General features: G+C 42.4%; 1 protein-coding gene across 5 annotated transcripts in view; it reads left to right on the top strand.

The window, feature by feature from the left end:
• The window catches only part of LOC143987136 (echinoderm microtubule-associated protein-like 4), a 171,880-nt gene that overhangs the window by 90,683 nt on the left and 67,182 nt on the right, over window positions 1–14,015 (top strand). For 3 of the 5 annotated variants that reach the window (XM_077485690.1, XM_077485689.1, XM_077485688.1), the window contains exons 3-5: window positions 105–228; window positions 6,554–6,718; window positions 13,160–13,288. In XM_077485690.1, coding sequence (XP_077341816.1) covers window positions 105–228; window positions 6,554–6,718; window positions 13,160–13,288 — 418 coding nt within the window. The remainder of the gene's footprint in view (window positions 1–104; window positions 229–6,553; window positions 6,719–13,159; window positions 13,289–14,015) is intronic. The other 2 variants (XM_077485692.1, XM_077485691.1) reach the window with 1 other exon arrangement.

Genomic DNA, 14,015 nt, shown 5'->3' with positions numbered 1-14,015 from the left:
AGGCTTTCGTTTCTGAACTCTGCTTTTGAAAATGTATCTATTTTTCCAAGATACAGGTTTTATTGTGCCAAATACTTAATTGTGTTTTAAATTGTTTTTCCCAGGTCCTCCAGCACTACGTGAAGCCCTTTCTATGTCTTGTATTACCAATGGAGGAGCTGGAACCAGAAAACCAACCCATACTGCGTCTGTTGCTAGAAAAGATACATTGGCATCAGCTGCTAAAAGGTATTTACCATCTCCATGAAAAATGAAAGACCTGAGATGCTGAAGGTTTTAATAGTGTGGTTTACTTTGAAGCTACAAAACTGAAATTTTTTAAATGTTATTGTTAAAATGTGTGTCTGGGCAAAATATTATATTTATTCATCTTAAGACCTAATGCACATTGAACGTTCTAAAAGCGCCAGTAGAATTCGCTGTAGACATAGAATGTGTTTTTTAGCGTTTGTGGAAGTATAGTTATGCTTAAAAAGCTATAAAAAAAACCCGCAAAGGCTTTTGGCTCAAAAACGTTAAACGCGGAATAGCTGCATTTTCAGCGTTTTTTTATTGTTTTATTAGAGTTGGAGTATTCTACATTTTGAAAAACGTTTTCAAAACCACTAGTTCTGGGTTTTTTTCCAGCCAAAAAGCATTGATAAAAGCCTATGTGTGCATGGACACATGGGATAACATGAGTTTACTGGCTGCAGAAAAAAAATTAATGAAGCCAAAAAAGCCACTGTAAAAACGTCCAGGGTGCATGAGGCCTAACTGTTCATACATGGTGATTTCCCCATGCTTCGTCTCTTAAAAATGCTGCAAATACAGAAATCTTTGGAGTCTGGTGCATTGATGCAGGCGCTTGTATCAATGCTCCAAGCCCATTAAGCCCTAGTTCACACTGATCCAATGTGGGAAACGCACAAGATTTGCTGCGTTTTCCCCGCATCGCACTGCTTCACAATCAAATGCAGTTTATGCGATCTGCTGCGGGTGTCAATGTTAGATTATCGACACCCCAAAAAAGATAGTAAAATGCTGTGCGATTGCCAGGATTGCATTACATGGGTGTGAACGCCCATGCAATGCGATTCAGATGTGGGAAATTAAAGGTCCTGAACCATTTTGTTGCAGATGCAATGTGCGTTGAACCATACAAAATGTATGGCTCAAAATCATACCCCACAGACATCGCAAGTGATGTGCACAGGAATATGGTGTTTTCCACGCACCAGTGTGAACCTAGACTTAAAGTGGTATGCTCCCTGTTCAAAATTTAAAGTAGTGGAAATCACAGTGGCCCCAACAATGGTTTAAGGTGGAACTAATTAGGGTTATAAGCCCTGTCAGTTTTTTTTTTTTTTTTTTTTTTTTTTTTGTTTTTTTTACCCCATTGGGGAGATTTGCCTTCACTTCCTGCCAGCAAAATAGGAAGTGAGGGAATTCCTGGTTGTTACCAGAACTAGTATCCTCATTGGAAGATTACTCCCCTTTTTCCTGTTCTGAGGAAAACCCCAAATGTGATTCTCTCTCACTTTTACTCTGTGATAATGGTAAGCAGGACAAACGTGTGCCAACTCTTCGAAAACTTAGAGTGCAGAAAGACTTAAATGTAACCTGTCTGTTTTTCATAATCTCCCTCTCTCACTTTACTCTAAAGTCTTAGTAAGTTAAGAAGGGCAATTTATGTTTTCCATGCATTGTGCCACAGGCCACGTTTATGTCCTAATGTGGCTTTTAAAACTAAAAGTCCTGTAATTATATGTATTAACCAGCACAACCCTCCTGTGTTGGCCCCTCTGATGCTGGTTGTTATCTGCCTCTAAAAGCTTAATTTCTTAAGGGCTTAGGAGCCAACTTCAACTCTTAGAAGTAAGCACCACCTACAATCCCAATTTGTAATGGAACTACCCCTGTAGGTTATCTCATTGGATAGTGGGACAGTGGCTGGGATTTAGCTTTAAGGATGAGGCTTCACACCAAAGTCAGATAATACTAGTAAAAAAGGGTGCATCCTCCAAAAAAGGTGCAAAGAAAAGTGCTTTCTGGTTAGGAAAATCGTATAACCTACGGTATGTAAGCGTACATTTAGGGGGGCCTATTTATAGCGAGTGTACTACTATTCAATCTAAAATATACTCAGCCTTACCACTTCAAACCTTGATATTTTGCATCCTACTTTTAAAACTCAGGCCGTGGTATGTCGCATAGGGGTTTCTTTACTAAAGCTAGAGAGGGCAATATTCTGCAGAGAAACCAACGTGCTTCCGGGTTTTATTGCTAAAGCTTACACAAGCTGAGGTTAGAAGCTGATTGGTTTCTCTGCATAATTTACAGATTTTGCCCTCTTTAGCTTTAGTAAATAAACCCCATTGTTAGTCTGGTTGAAAAAAGACACAAGTCCATTAAGTTCAACCAATAAAGGGGTGAGGGGGAGACATCATACAATCCTATAACCACAGTTGATCCAGAGGAAGACAAAAGTGCTGTTTGTTTTTGTGGCGCCTTGGCACTGTTTTAACTGCACTTTTGCGCAGCTTTTCGGCCGCTAGCGGGATGCATTTTACCACCCCCAAACAAGATAAGTCCAGTTTTGCAGCACTTTCAAAGCACTGCCTATTCATTGTAATAGGCAGGGCATTTTGGGAGCGCTAATTACAGTGCTCTCAACCTGCTCCAGTGTGAAAAGACACACTGTAATATGAGAGGCTTTTTTCGGGAGGCTTTGCAGAGGCTTTCTAGTGTTAAGTGCTTGAAAAACCGAGCCTAAGGGAAGGTTATAACCCCCTGTTTATTTATTTTTTTGCCATCTGGGTCCCATTGGAGAAACTTCCCTGCATTTCCTGTCCTATAGCCAGAAATTTGGGAAGAGGAAAGATTTTCCCTCTATTACTGTACTGGGGACAACCCAAAATTTGGGATTTACTTTTACTTTCGATGGTAGTGGTAACATGACAAATGGTAACATGTCAAAGGCCTGTTTCACACAGGCTTCAGCTTGTATGAGCTGTATGAACAGCAAGCTTTGACAGATTTTGCAGAGCTTTCAGCAAGCTTTGTTGAAGGTACCATTCAACTCCAGTTTGCTTGTATGCGAGTACAGAGATAGGTGGGAGCAATCTCCTGGAGGGGGAGGGCAGGTGTAAGGTGTGTTAATGAGGTCAGCTGCTGAACTATTTTGTGACTCTGAGGCCCCTTTCACACAGGCTTTCTGAACAGGTTTGCCTGTCAGTTTTTCAGGCGGACCTGATCAGTCCCTCCATTCACTCCTATGGAGCTGCGGATGTCGGCGGTGTCATGTCCTCTGACACCCGCTGTTATCCCTTCTGTTTGTGAAATCCAGATGGATGGTGACCCTATTTTCCATCCATCTGGCAGATGGGATCAGATGAAAATAGAAATGTGGTCTGTTTTCATCCAATCTCCCCATAGAGGAGAGCTGGGCTCTCTGACAGGTCCGTCTGCATATTGAGCGGAGATAGACCTGTCATCTGCCTGCTCAGCAGATCAATCCCCACGTTGAGCAAAGCGGAGTCCGCCAGGGTGGACCGCCTGTGTGAAAGGGCCCTTAACGGTTTTGCCCACCTAAAGGGTGGATACCAGGAAGTAATGGAGGCACTTTCTATACAACAAACTGGAGGTTGATGTAAGGACTGTCCTACGACCTATATAAAGCTTTTTCTTTTTCTACAAAAGTGGTACATTAACCCCTTCCTGCCACTGCTGCTTCCTGGCCCTTAAAGTGGATCAAAATTCTGGGAGATGGAGGGGATCTTTCCGATCATGTGACCGATGTAATTGTTAAAGCAGTCACATGATCAATCGTTTTCAATCACGTATGCATCAGGAGCGCCTGCCAATTGGCTGCATATGTGTGCAGCTGCGTGAAGAGGTTAATGGTGTATATGGATATATAGGGAAGCTGCAATTTAGAAAAAAAATTGCCTTGTTTTCTTTATATCCCACAATGTGTTGCTTCCGGAACGGTTAGTTGAAGAGCAAAGAGAAAAAAAAATAGATGTAGATGTATGTATGTATGTATGTATGTATGTGTATATATAATTTTTTTTTTTTTACTTTTCAAACCAATTTATAGAATATTTTTAGGTTTATACTATGTGGTATATACTATATAATACAGGGTCTTGGTTGATGTGTATATATATTTCCTCCCCTTTTTGGCGTGTAATTTTTACACATCTGAGCTTCAAAGAACAGCATGAAAAATGATTAAATTGGAGTTGCCTCACTATTTTATCCTATAAGAAATTCCATCAAAGCTAGGTTTTGATGTTCGCAAGTACAAAGTAGCACTCCATTTAATATTTATGAAAAATGTACATTTATTATCAGTTTACAGCTTTATTGACACATACAGAATTCATTATTCAAATTACATTTTGAAAAATAAGTAGATCATATTTGGGAAATAAAGTATTTCACTAATTTTATGTTTGTAATACTGCAGATGAAGCATTGGTGTGTGTTGTTTGTTTTTTTTTTTTTTTTGTTTTGTTTTTCTGAACCAGACTTTAGTTGTTTCTATCTAGTTTGAAACCTTGAGGGTCCGTCCATTCACATCTACCTTATGTGCTGCCTTAATGTATGCATTTTCAGGCATTGTGCATTAAGTGGCATTGCTCACACAGGCACCGAATGGAAATGTGAACACTTCAGCTTCAGTTTAAAAAATTCTTGTGTGGTGTTGAAGATAAAAAACAAAAACAAAAAAAAAACATTTTATTACATTTAGGATGGGGAATACTGCAGCATACACCAAAGAAAGGCTTTCCTTATCTGCATGGGGATGCACAGATGTTCATGCATTCCTGGGCAGGCAGTCCCATTTATGTCAGTTATTATGCAGCAACTGCATGGACAGCGCCTCTGCTCCCACATTTACAGCTGTGAATGGCCCAGAACACAGTCCATTTGCATTTGGGGTTGAGCACCTGCACAGCTGTTAAATTTGGAGCAGAGGCCATTTCCATGCAGCTGCTGTATCCCAATTGAAATGGGGATGTATATACAGAAGACCTATGCATTTCCATGCAGTCTAATAACAATCTTGTAACATACGCATCCAGGTGCAGAGGAGGATTGCCATTATTCTCTATTTATATCGCAGTGTCCTGTCAACCATGTCCTGGGGCATTATAATCATCAAAGTATCTACTGTGGCCGGGAAGCGGCGCTCTGCTGTTATTTGGGTATAGGATCCTGGGAAGATTTTTATCAAAGCCAGATGGAAGTAATTTGGGGGAAGTTTAAGTCCACTTATCCTCCTATTCCTCCTGTGTTGAACTGTATTGTAATTGTTTTGTCCCCTTTATATTGTAAAGTGCTGCGCAAACTGTTGCTGCTATATAAATCCTGTATAATAATAAAAATAGTAACCTCATACGAAAAAAAATTTCTCCAAAAATCATCCACATCCACTTTTTAATGGATCTTTGTTTTTATTTTTCTTTAAATTGTTTTAGGCCTCGTGCACACTGGGTGCTAAAACTCCACTTTTAATGACCTCCTGCCCACCATATAGACAAATGGCGGTGGGTGGGGTGCTCTGTTCTGGGATGACATTGCCCCAGTCTCTCCACGTTTGCACACCCGCGGCGGGCGCGCTGTGTCACTGGGACACGGCTCAACCCCCCATCTCAGTGAAGAGCCAATGACATGGCTATTTATCCATGTGATCAGCTGTGTCCAATCACAGTTGATCACATGTAAACAAGGAAATGCCAGTTATTGCCTCTCCTCGTCTCACACTGACAGTGAGAGGAGAGTCAATCGGAGGCATTTCCCCACAGCAGAGACCTGTGTAGATTATCAGGGTTCTGATCATCAGTGCAGCCCCAACCGTGCCCATTGGTGAGGCCATTTTGTATTTTTTTATATAAGTGCCACCTTATAGATCAGTGCTGCACATCGGAGCCACCTATTGGTGCCCATGAGTACTGCTTACTAGTGCTTCCGCATCAGCACACATCACTGAAGGAGTGTGCAGTGGATATGTTTCAAAGTTTTCTGACAAACGAATTTTTTTTTTTTGCAATAAATAAAAAACACAGCGGTGAATGAATACCACCAAAAGAAAGATTTGTGTGGAAAAAAAAATAAATGTAGTTTCAATGACAAATGTGCGGTTGTGCAGCACTGTATCCAAAGTGCGACAGCGCGGAAAGCTGAAAATTAGTCTGGGCAGGAAGGGGGGTAAAAGTGCCCAGTATTGAAGCTGTTAAAGGTGTTTGACTTTTTCTTAAATATTTATTTTTTTACCTCTAAATGCCCCTCCATTTTAGCCTGTGTCCATGCACGCATACAGTAGGGGTTTTACAGGCCCACAAAAAAATTGGAGCGTTCCGGCAGAAAAAAAATGCCAAATGCATGCAACATGTAACACGCCTAATTACTCCTTTACTTTATGTACAGAAGCCCTCCGGTGTCACAGATGATTTATTTGTGGTTTTGTGACATTCTGCTACTCCATTACCATTTTTTTTTTTTTTTTATGTCTCCTTATATTTCATTGTCAATTGTGTTTTTATGTTTTCATTTATTTTTACAGTAGCACAGAGAAAAAGAAAGAGAGACCCCAAGGCGTCAAAGAGGAATCAAATACAAATGATCAGAGCCCATTAAATCAGGCATCTCCTTCTCCCCAACCTTCCCCGCAGACCAGCCAAACACACAGGCAAAATCAGGAAAGCAGAAACGCTGCTTCAACCAAAAGGTTTATATCACACCGAGGAGGGTACAAGTGGCAAGAGTTGTAATGATTAGTCTGTGTTGTCATCCGCAGTGCCAGACTGGGGAGGGGCGCAGTGTCAAGTAGCACTTTATCTGAGAGCTGTTGCTGTCTATCCAAGAGCAAATGTGTCTCCGCATTGCCTATACAGTGTCTTTACAGTGCCTGGCTGAGATCGCTATTGCAACAGCAGACAGAAATTTTGCTTCTCTACAGGACTTAAATTGCTTTGCTTTCCAGCTTTTGCAAAAATATTAGAGGAGAGATGGGAATATACATTGCTTATACAGCCCAAAATGTTAACATTGGAAAAATTAGCATTTTTTTTGTGCCAAATGTTTTGACACCCCTTGCCCCCCACTTTCATTTAATCTACCTGTAAACACACACTTGTTTATGTGCAGTGATGAAGAGATGTTTACGAGGTCCTCTGAGCTCTCGAAAAACATTTTGATTGGTTACCATCCACTTAAACTGGTCCGTGTGTATATATAATATAACTGAGACTGGGAAATTTGCTTAGGGGGACAAGGACATTTGCATGCAGTTTAGTGTTTTCTCTAAATGGTTATGGAAGGTAAATGAATAAAGGTGGATTCATCTTGTAACCACAACAATATCCTTAACTTTTTTCCCCAAAACCCTGTCTTCAAACGTGTGACTAACAGTGAATATTTTCTACATAAAAGGTACTTGGTGTCTCAACATTGCAGCTAAATTACCTGAGCAGAGCTCCACAAGTGTAATCTGTTCTTATACTTAAACTGGAAGGAAAGGCTTGCTATTGACTCCATGCAATCGGTTACACCATATTAGTATGTCGATATGTGTAAAAGGTGTTACTTTAGGCCCCTTTCACACACACGTTCCAATCAGGTCCACCTGCCAATTTTTTTAAGCGGACCTAATCATAACCGTCATTCTTCTCTATGGAGCAGAGGATGTAAACTGATGTCTGTTTACATCCACATACATCCAATCCACTAAAAACAGATTGATGGGGATCTGTTCCTCTTCCGTCTAGTGGATCGGATGGTAGTCGGGTGTAAATGGACAGGCGGGCTGTCTACATTCAACTGCCCATTGAGCAAAGAGCTGCATAAGCAGAGCAGACCCGGGACCTTTCAGCTGCTTGCTCGGTGGGGATCTTTGGCCAGATCCCCCACTGAGCTAGCTAATCGCAGCCAGAGTCTGCCCTGTGTGAATGGACCTTTAGAGGCACACTTGCAGCTCTCCAGTCACTCCAGAAACCCAAAGAGTCTAGGGCAGTGATGGCGAACCTTGGCACCCCAGATGTTTTGGAACTACATTTCCCATGATGCTCTGGCACTTTGCAGTGTACTGGAGCATCATGGGAAATGTAGTTCCAAAACATCTGGGGTGCCAAGGTTCGCCATCACTGGTCTAGGAGGATAGGAGGTAGTGATGCACATTTCTTTTGGAGCACTCGTGAATAAGGAAACTTGTGCATCCTCATTAATGCGAAAACATAGGGCATCACAGATGGTGCTTGGCCGGGTGGGACAGGGGAGGGGACAGGTGGGGTGAGGCTGGTCGGAGCTGTACCATGATGCTTACACAGGCAACGGTTCCAGGTAATGCCTGTGGTCAGCCACATTTGGCTGAACTGGCACACTTTTGTTGGTAGAGTGAAGGAGGAATGATTACTTGTCTAGATCAGGGGCCTTCAAACTTTCCAAATAAAGGGCCAGTCTACTGTGCTTCAGAGTTGAGGGGGGCCAGACTGACTAATGGAAATAGAACATGCCCCGGCATTGGTGCACAATTCCCCAGACATGGTGGGGAGGAAGAAAGCCCCATCTTTGGTGTCATTGGGTGGAATAGAGCCCCATCTTTGGTGTCATTGGGTGGAATAGAGCCCCATCTTTGGTGTCATTGGGTGGAATAGAGCCCCATCTTTGGTGTCATTGGGTGGAATAGAGCCCCATCTTTGGTGTCATTGGGTGGAATAGAGCCCCATCTTTGGTGTCATTGGGTGGGGTAGAGCCCCATCTTTGGTGTCATTGGGTGGAATAGAGCCCCATCTTTGGTGTCATTGGGTGGAATAGAGCCCCATCTTTGGTGTCATTGGGTGGAATAGAGCCCCATCTTTGGTGTCATTGGGTGGAATAGAGCCCCATCTTTGGTGTCATTGGGTGGAATAGAGCCCCATCTTTGGTGTCATTGGGTGGAATAGAGCCCCATCTTTGGTGTCATTGGGTGGGGTAGAGCCCCATCTTTGGTGTCATTGGGTGGGGTAGAGCCCCATCTTTGGTGTCATTGGGTGGGGTAGAGCCCCATCTTTGGTGTCATTGGGTGGGGTAGAGCCCCATCTTTGGTGTCATTGGGTGGGGTAGAGCCCCATCTTTGGTGTCATTGGGTGGGGTAGAGCCCCATCTTTGGTGTCATTGGGTGGGGTAGAGCCCCATCTTTGGTGTCACTGGGGGGGGTAGTGCCCCTTTGTAGGTGTCACTGGGGGGGAATAGTACTCCAAGGGCTGGATAAATGCAAGCAAAGAGACACATCCAGTCCGCAGGCCAGTTTGGAGACCTCTGGTCATGATTGGACTATTGTTTTTAATCAGACACTCGGAAATTATAACAATGCACAATATAACGCATATAGTTAAGACATACTAACCAAGGGCAGGTTTTCATTTGTAACTGAAATTCCACTTTAAGACCCTGTTTAGTAAACACTGATTCCAAACTAGACCAATCTAGCTGGCGCTTGGCCTTGGAGGTATCTAGTCAGTGTTTTTCTGCCCTAGGTGGTTAAACTTTATTGGCACCTGACTGGCAGAGCTACTGCACCACAACACGATACCTATATTTTTATAGAGATACAGCTCATGCCAGAGATAAAAATATTGGTCAGACTGCCATCTGTTCGATGCATTTAATTTAGTTCACATATTCTGCACTGTCCACCCCCCCCCCCTTTTTATTTTTTTTACTGTATATTTATTGCTATGATCTGTTTATAATAGATTTTGTGGTGAGTAATATTACATTTGGAGACAGTAAGTTGTAAGAGTATTGGAGAGGTAGATCTCAAGTGTGGGAGAGTTGATCTGTAAAAGGGCTGTAATGGCAATGATCTTCAGCAGTCTGTGACCATGTCCTCTAGCAGTGTGCTCAGTGTTGAACAATCCCTTCTAGCGTGTCCTCAATGTTGAACAATCCCTTCTAGCGTGTCCTCGGGCTCAGTCCTGTTAAGAGCCTCTAAGTATGCTGAGAATCTTTACTATAACTCAAGTGCACTTACAACCATGTGTTCCTTAGCGAAGAATGCCCTGTTCAAGCTTGTCAGGCTGAAGCCATAAATGTTTCTGTTACACACAAAGGGCATAATAAAATGCTGGCAGAGTGTCATGTTCCGCTTGAGAGGAGGAATCTGGAACTTTAGATTGTTTTATGGCTTAAAAGCGGAGCTATTAACAGATTTGCAGTGTAACCCAAAAAGCCATACAAAGCGAGATTTATCTCCGCAAACATGAGCGGGAATAGAACCATTTTGCTACACTGATTTTAATCAGGTTTAATGACATTTTACAGAACATTAAGCTACTGTTGATATAGTAATAAAATGTTTTCGGATATAATGAAAATTATTGTACCAATTGGCATGGTTTAGAATATTTGGCTTTTTTTATGAAAGGTTAACTATTTTAAAGAGTGCACATTTTAAAGGGGTTGTAATGGTAAAAGTTTTTTTTTTTTTTAACTTAAAGTGGTTGTAAACCCTTACAAACCACTTTGATCTACAGGTAAGCCTAGATTAAGGCTTACCTGTAGGTCCAAGAAATATCTCCTAAACCTATACGGTTTAGGAGATATTTACCCGAAGACAGAGGCGCACTGGGCAGGCCGCAGTTCGCGGCGATATGCCGCGAGTGTCGGCTCCCGTGCGCATGCGCGGGAGTGACGTCATCGCGGCTCCGGCGAATCACAGAGCCGCGAGACCTGGAAGTTGCTCCGCGATCCATGGCAGCGGTGAAAAGGAAGACGGAGGACTGCTTCGGGGGCTTCGTTCTCGGGTAAATTATTCATAATGAGCTAGTATGCTATGCATACTAGCTCATTATGCCTTTGCCTTGCAGGGTGTGTTTTTTTTTTTTCCCCCTTTACTTCCTCTTTAATGCCTTCTCAGCATTAAAGTAGAAGTCCACCCTAACACTAAAACCCCTGTGTATACAGACATCCACGATCTAACACCAACCTATCTAGCCCTGTAAAGAAGAAATCGGTTACATACCTTTTTTTTTAAGCCGATTGGACCCGATCCCATGCTGAGGTGGCGGCTGCGGCTTCACTGTGTAGGCGGGTGCAAAAGACACAGCCGACAACGGACGCCCGGCAGTAAGTATATGGGTGATGTCACGCCCCATTCATTTCACAGCCGTTGTTGATTGTGTCCTCTGCAGAGCTTCCGCCGCTGGAGACTGCATCGGCTTCAAAAAAGATATGTATACTGAATTCTTTACTGGGCTAGATAGATTAGTGTTAGATTGTGACTGTCTATAGATGCAGGGCTTTTAGTTTTAGGGTGGACTTACTTTTTAATGGTAGCACAGCCCCCAACTGCTCCTAAATACTCACCTAAACCCTCTGGATACAGCGCTGTGCACATCTGCAGCAGCTCTTCTCTTCTCTTCAATTTCCCCTGTCTGAGGTTTGGCTGAAAGCAGCAGTAGACATTGGCTCCAGCTGCTGTAAATCAAAGCCTGCCAGCAGAGGGGGGGGGGGGGGGGGGCTCTGAGCCAGGCCGTGTGTTTTGAATAGACGCAAGCAGCCCAGCTCGAGCATGCACGAGTGCCCCCATAGGAAGCGTGGCCTAGTCTGAGTCCAGGCTGAGGTTGCCACACTATTAACTTTGTGGAATACCTAGATGTACAGCCTTCAGGGGTTACCCCTCTTGAGTCCAATTTAGGAGACTGGATGGGCTCCATCCCCTGCCTACACTCTTGGCAGCTGTTGTGGATGAACTAGTCTGTTTACCCCCATCCATTGTTCCTGAGTGGCACCCTACCAAATAACCGGTCACTATCGGATGAACCTTCTCAAGCAGGCATCACAACTCCTTAAAACATCACAAATGGATCACGGAGAGAGGAAAAGGACAGACTCGTAGAGGTAGGTTTACTAAAACTGGAGAATCTGGTGCAGCTGTGCATGGTAGCCAATAAGATTCTAACTTCAGCTTGTTCAAGTTTTTGCATTAAAATCAGGAAGCTGATTGGTTTCTATGCAGAATTGCACCTGATTTTGCACTCCCCAGTTTAAGTAAAGAAACCCAATAGTGAAATACTGTCGTACAGCATGCATTAGGCAAACACTATCCGCCAGCAAGCATGAAAGTGTCAGCCGCTCGCTCTCCACCCAACATATTTTATTGCCGAAAAGCATCTTACAGGGGCCTGTGCATTGATTATATATTTACTCCTTATTACTTGGGCTTCTTCAGATATTGGAGGTCTCTTACAATTTCCAAGGATAGTTTGAATTTAGCCTGTTGCATGCAATTAATCACTCTTCCATGGAATTAATAAAACTGCAGGTGTATACTAACTTGGTTCATCCGAAAAGGGTTTGATCAGTCAAGGACTCCATGTTCTTCTACCTAGTCTGTTCATCACTATCAGTTTTATGTGAAGTTGTGTGACAATAGACATGACAATCATTTTTTTTTTTTTTTTTTTTTTTCCTTTTTAAAACACAGGATTTGAATCATTGCAACTCTTGCCAGGCATAGGAGTGTCTAAATGCCCTTGTATCCTCACTTTTTAAATTTGCTGTTTCTAAGCTTTGCTTGGGTGTCGACAATTACCCCTGCTCTTGTGATTTCCCTGTTATACTAATCTACTCCAAAATTCTCACCAAAGCATAAACTTTACTGCTAAACACTTTGCAACGTTCTCACTTCAGCTGTTTAAATAACTGACAGATTCAGCTTAAATAATGAAATGAGGACTTGCAGACAGGCATGATTCTGTGGTCATTAGCATCTCTGTGGTGTTTACTCTTTTTCCGTTTGTGTCTACCTTCGTCCATATGAATAATTTGTAACTTGCAAATATTGCCATATCAATGTGTGTCGTCCTCGCCCTTCATAGTCTATGGTGGTGCCTGCTTTACTAACTAAATGTGCTTTCTCACTTAAATGTTAGGTTCACAGAATATTGTTTTTAACCCCCTCTCTGTACTTATATTTAAAAACCAGGACAGTGGCCAGTCCGCTTATGGATGTCAGTCCTCTTCAAAACAGCTGTCGTGCTTTATTTTTTATTTTTTTATGTATTTCCTGCTTGGGTTTTTCTTTTACCTTTTGTCATATGGCTGAGTAGACTGGCAGTATCTGTCGTTATTTGCTTGATGTTTCTTTATTGTGACATTTAAGGTAACTGTATTTTCTAAACCCTGCCAGTATAAAGAGAACCTCCACTATTGAAAAATCACACAACGCATGGGAATCCTCTGATGACAGTCGAAACAGGCTAATGAGGGCAGCTTCAACATCAAAACTGACCTCAAAGGCTTCCAAAGCTTCAGATAAGTAAGTATAAAAAGTTAATGGTTAACATATGATATGTCGGCTTGGCATTTCTCAGAAGGCCTGCTCCTTTTTTTTTTTTTTTTTTTATTTGTAGGCTGGTATAAGCTCAATCTCAGTTGACCCAGTTTTAATGAAACCATAGAGCTTTGTAACATCAAACCTCAGTCAGCATTGATATCCATATGTAAATGTTCTTCCACCACCATGCATCCCATAGTCAGCCAAGACCACAAATAATGCCTGGTGGGTGTTCCCAAGCCAGCAATGGTGTTGGCAGAAGCTACGTCACCACTTAGCTTGTAAAAGCAGGCTGGGTGTGTAATGCTGGTGTGCCTTTATTTTTTGTTTTAAGCAAATCTTAGATTTGCTCGTCGCGGCTGGTTTGGTATGATACTGAAGACAAGCACAGAATGTTTATAAGTGCTACTGAAATCTCTTGCCCAATCACTAAAATTTGATTAGGTGCAGAGGTGCGCATGGGCCTTTAGATGGGGCTTGGCTAAGTTTTGTGTTTTTTAAATGAGAAGTTCACTTTTTGTAAAAAAAAAAAGTACGTCTTTTTGTAGGTAAAAAAATGTGCATTATTTTTTTACTAAGAGCCTGCAAAGCAATGCACCTGCGATCAGCAGATCATAGGTGCAATGCAGGGCTCCTGCAGGCTCAGTATAAGCGGTCTGCTCATATGACAGGAAGTATCAATGAACTACCTACAACACTCAGCAGCACT

The sequence above is a fragment of the Lithobates pipiens genome, unplaced genomic scaffold, assembly GCF_037356315.1.
Source record: "Lithobates pipiens isolate NorthernLeopardFrog02 unplaced genomic scaffold, aLitPip1_a1.2 Scaffold_18, whole genome shotgun sequence".
Lineage (NCBI taxonomy): Eukaryota > Metazoa > Chordata > Amphibia > Anura > Ranidae > Lithobates > Lithobates pipiens.
The sequence above is the reverse complement of the archived record's forward strand: the minus strand, read 5'-3'. Positions and strand labels throughout refer to the sequence as shown.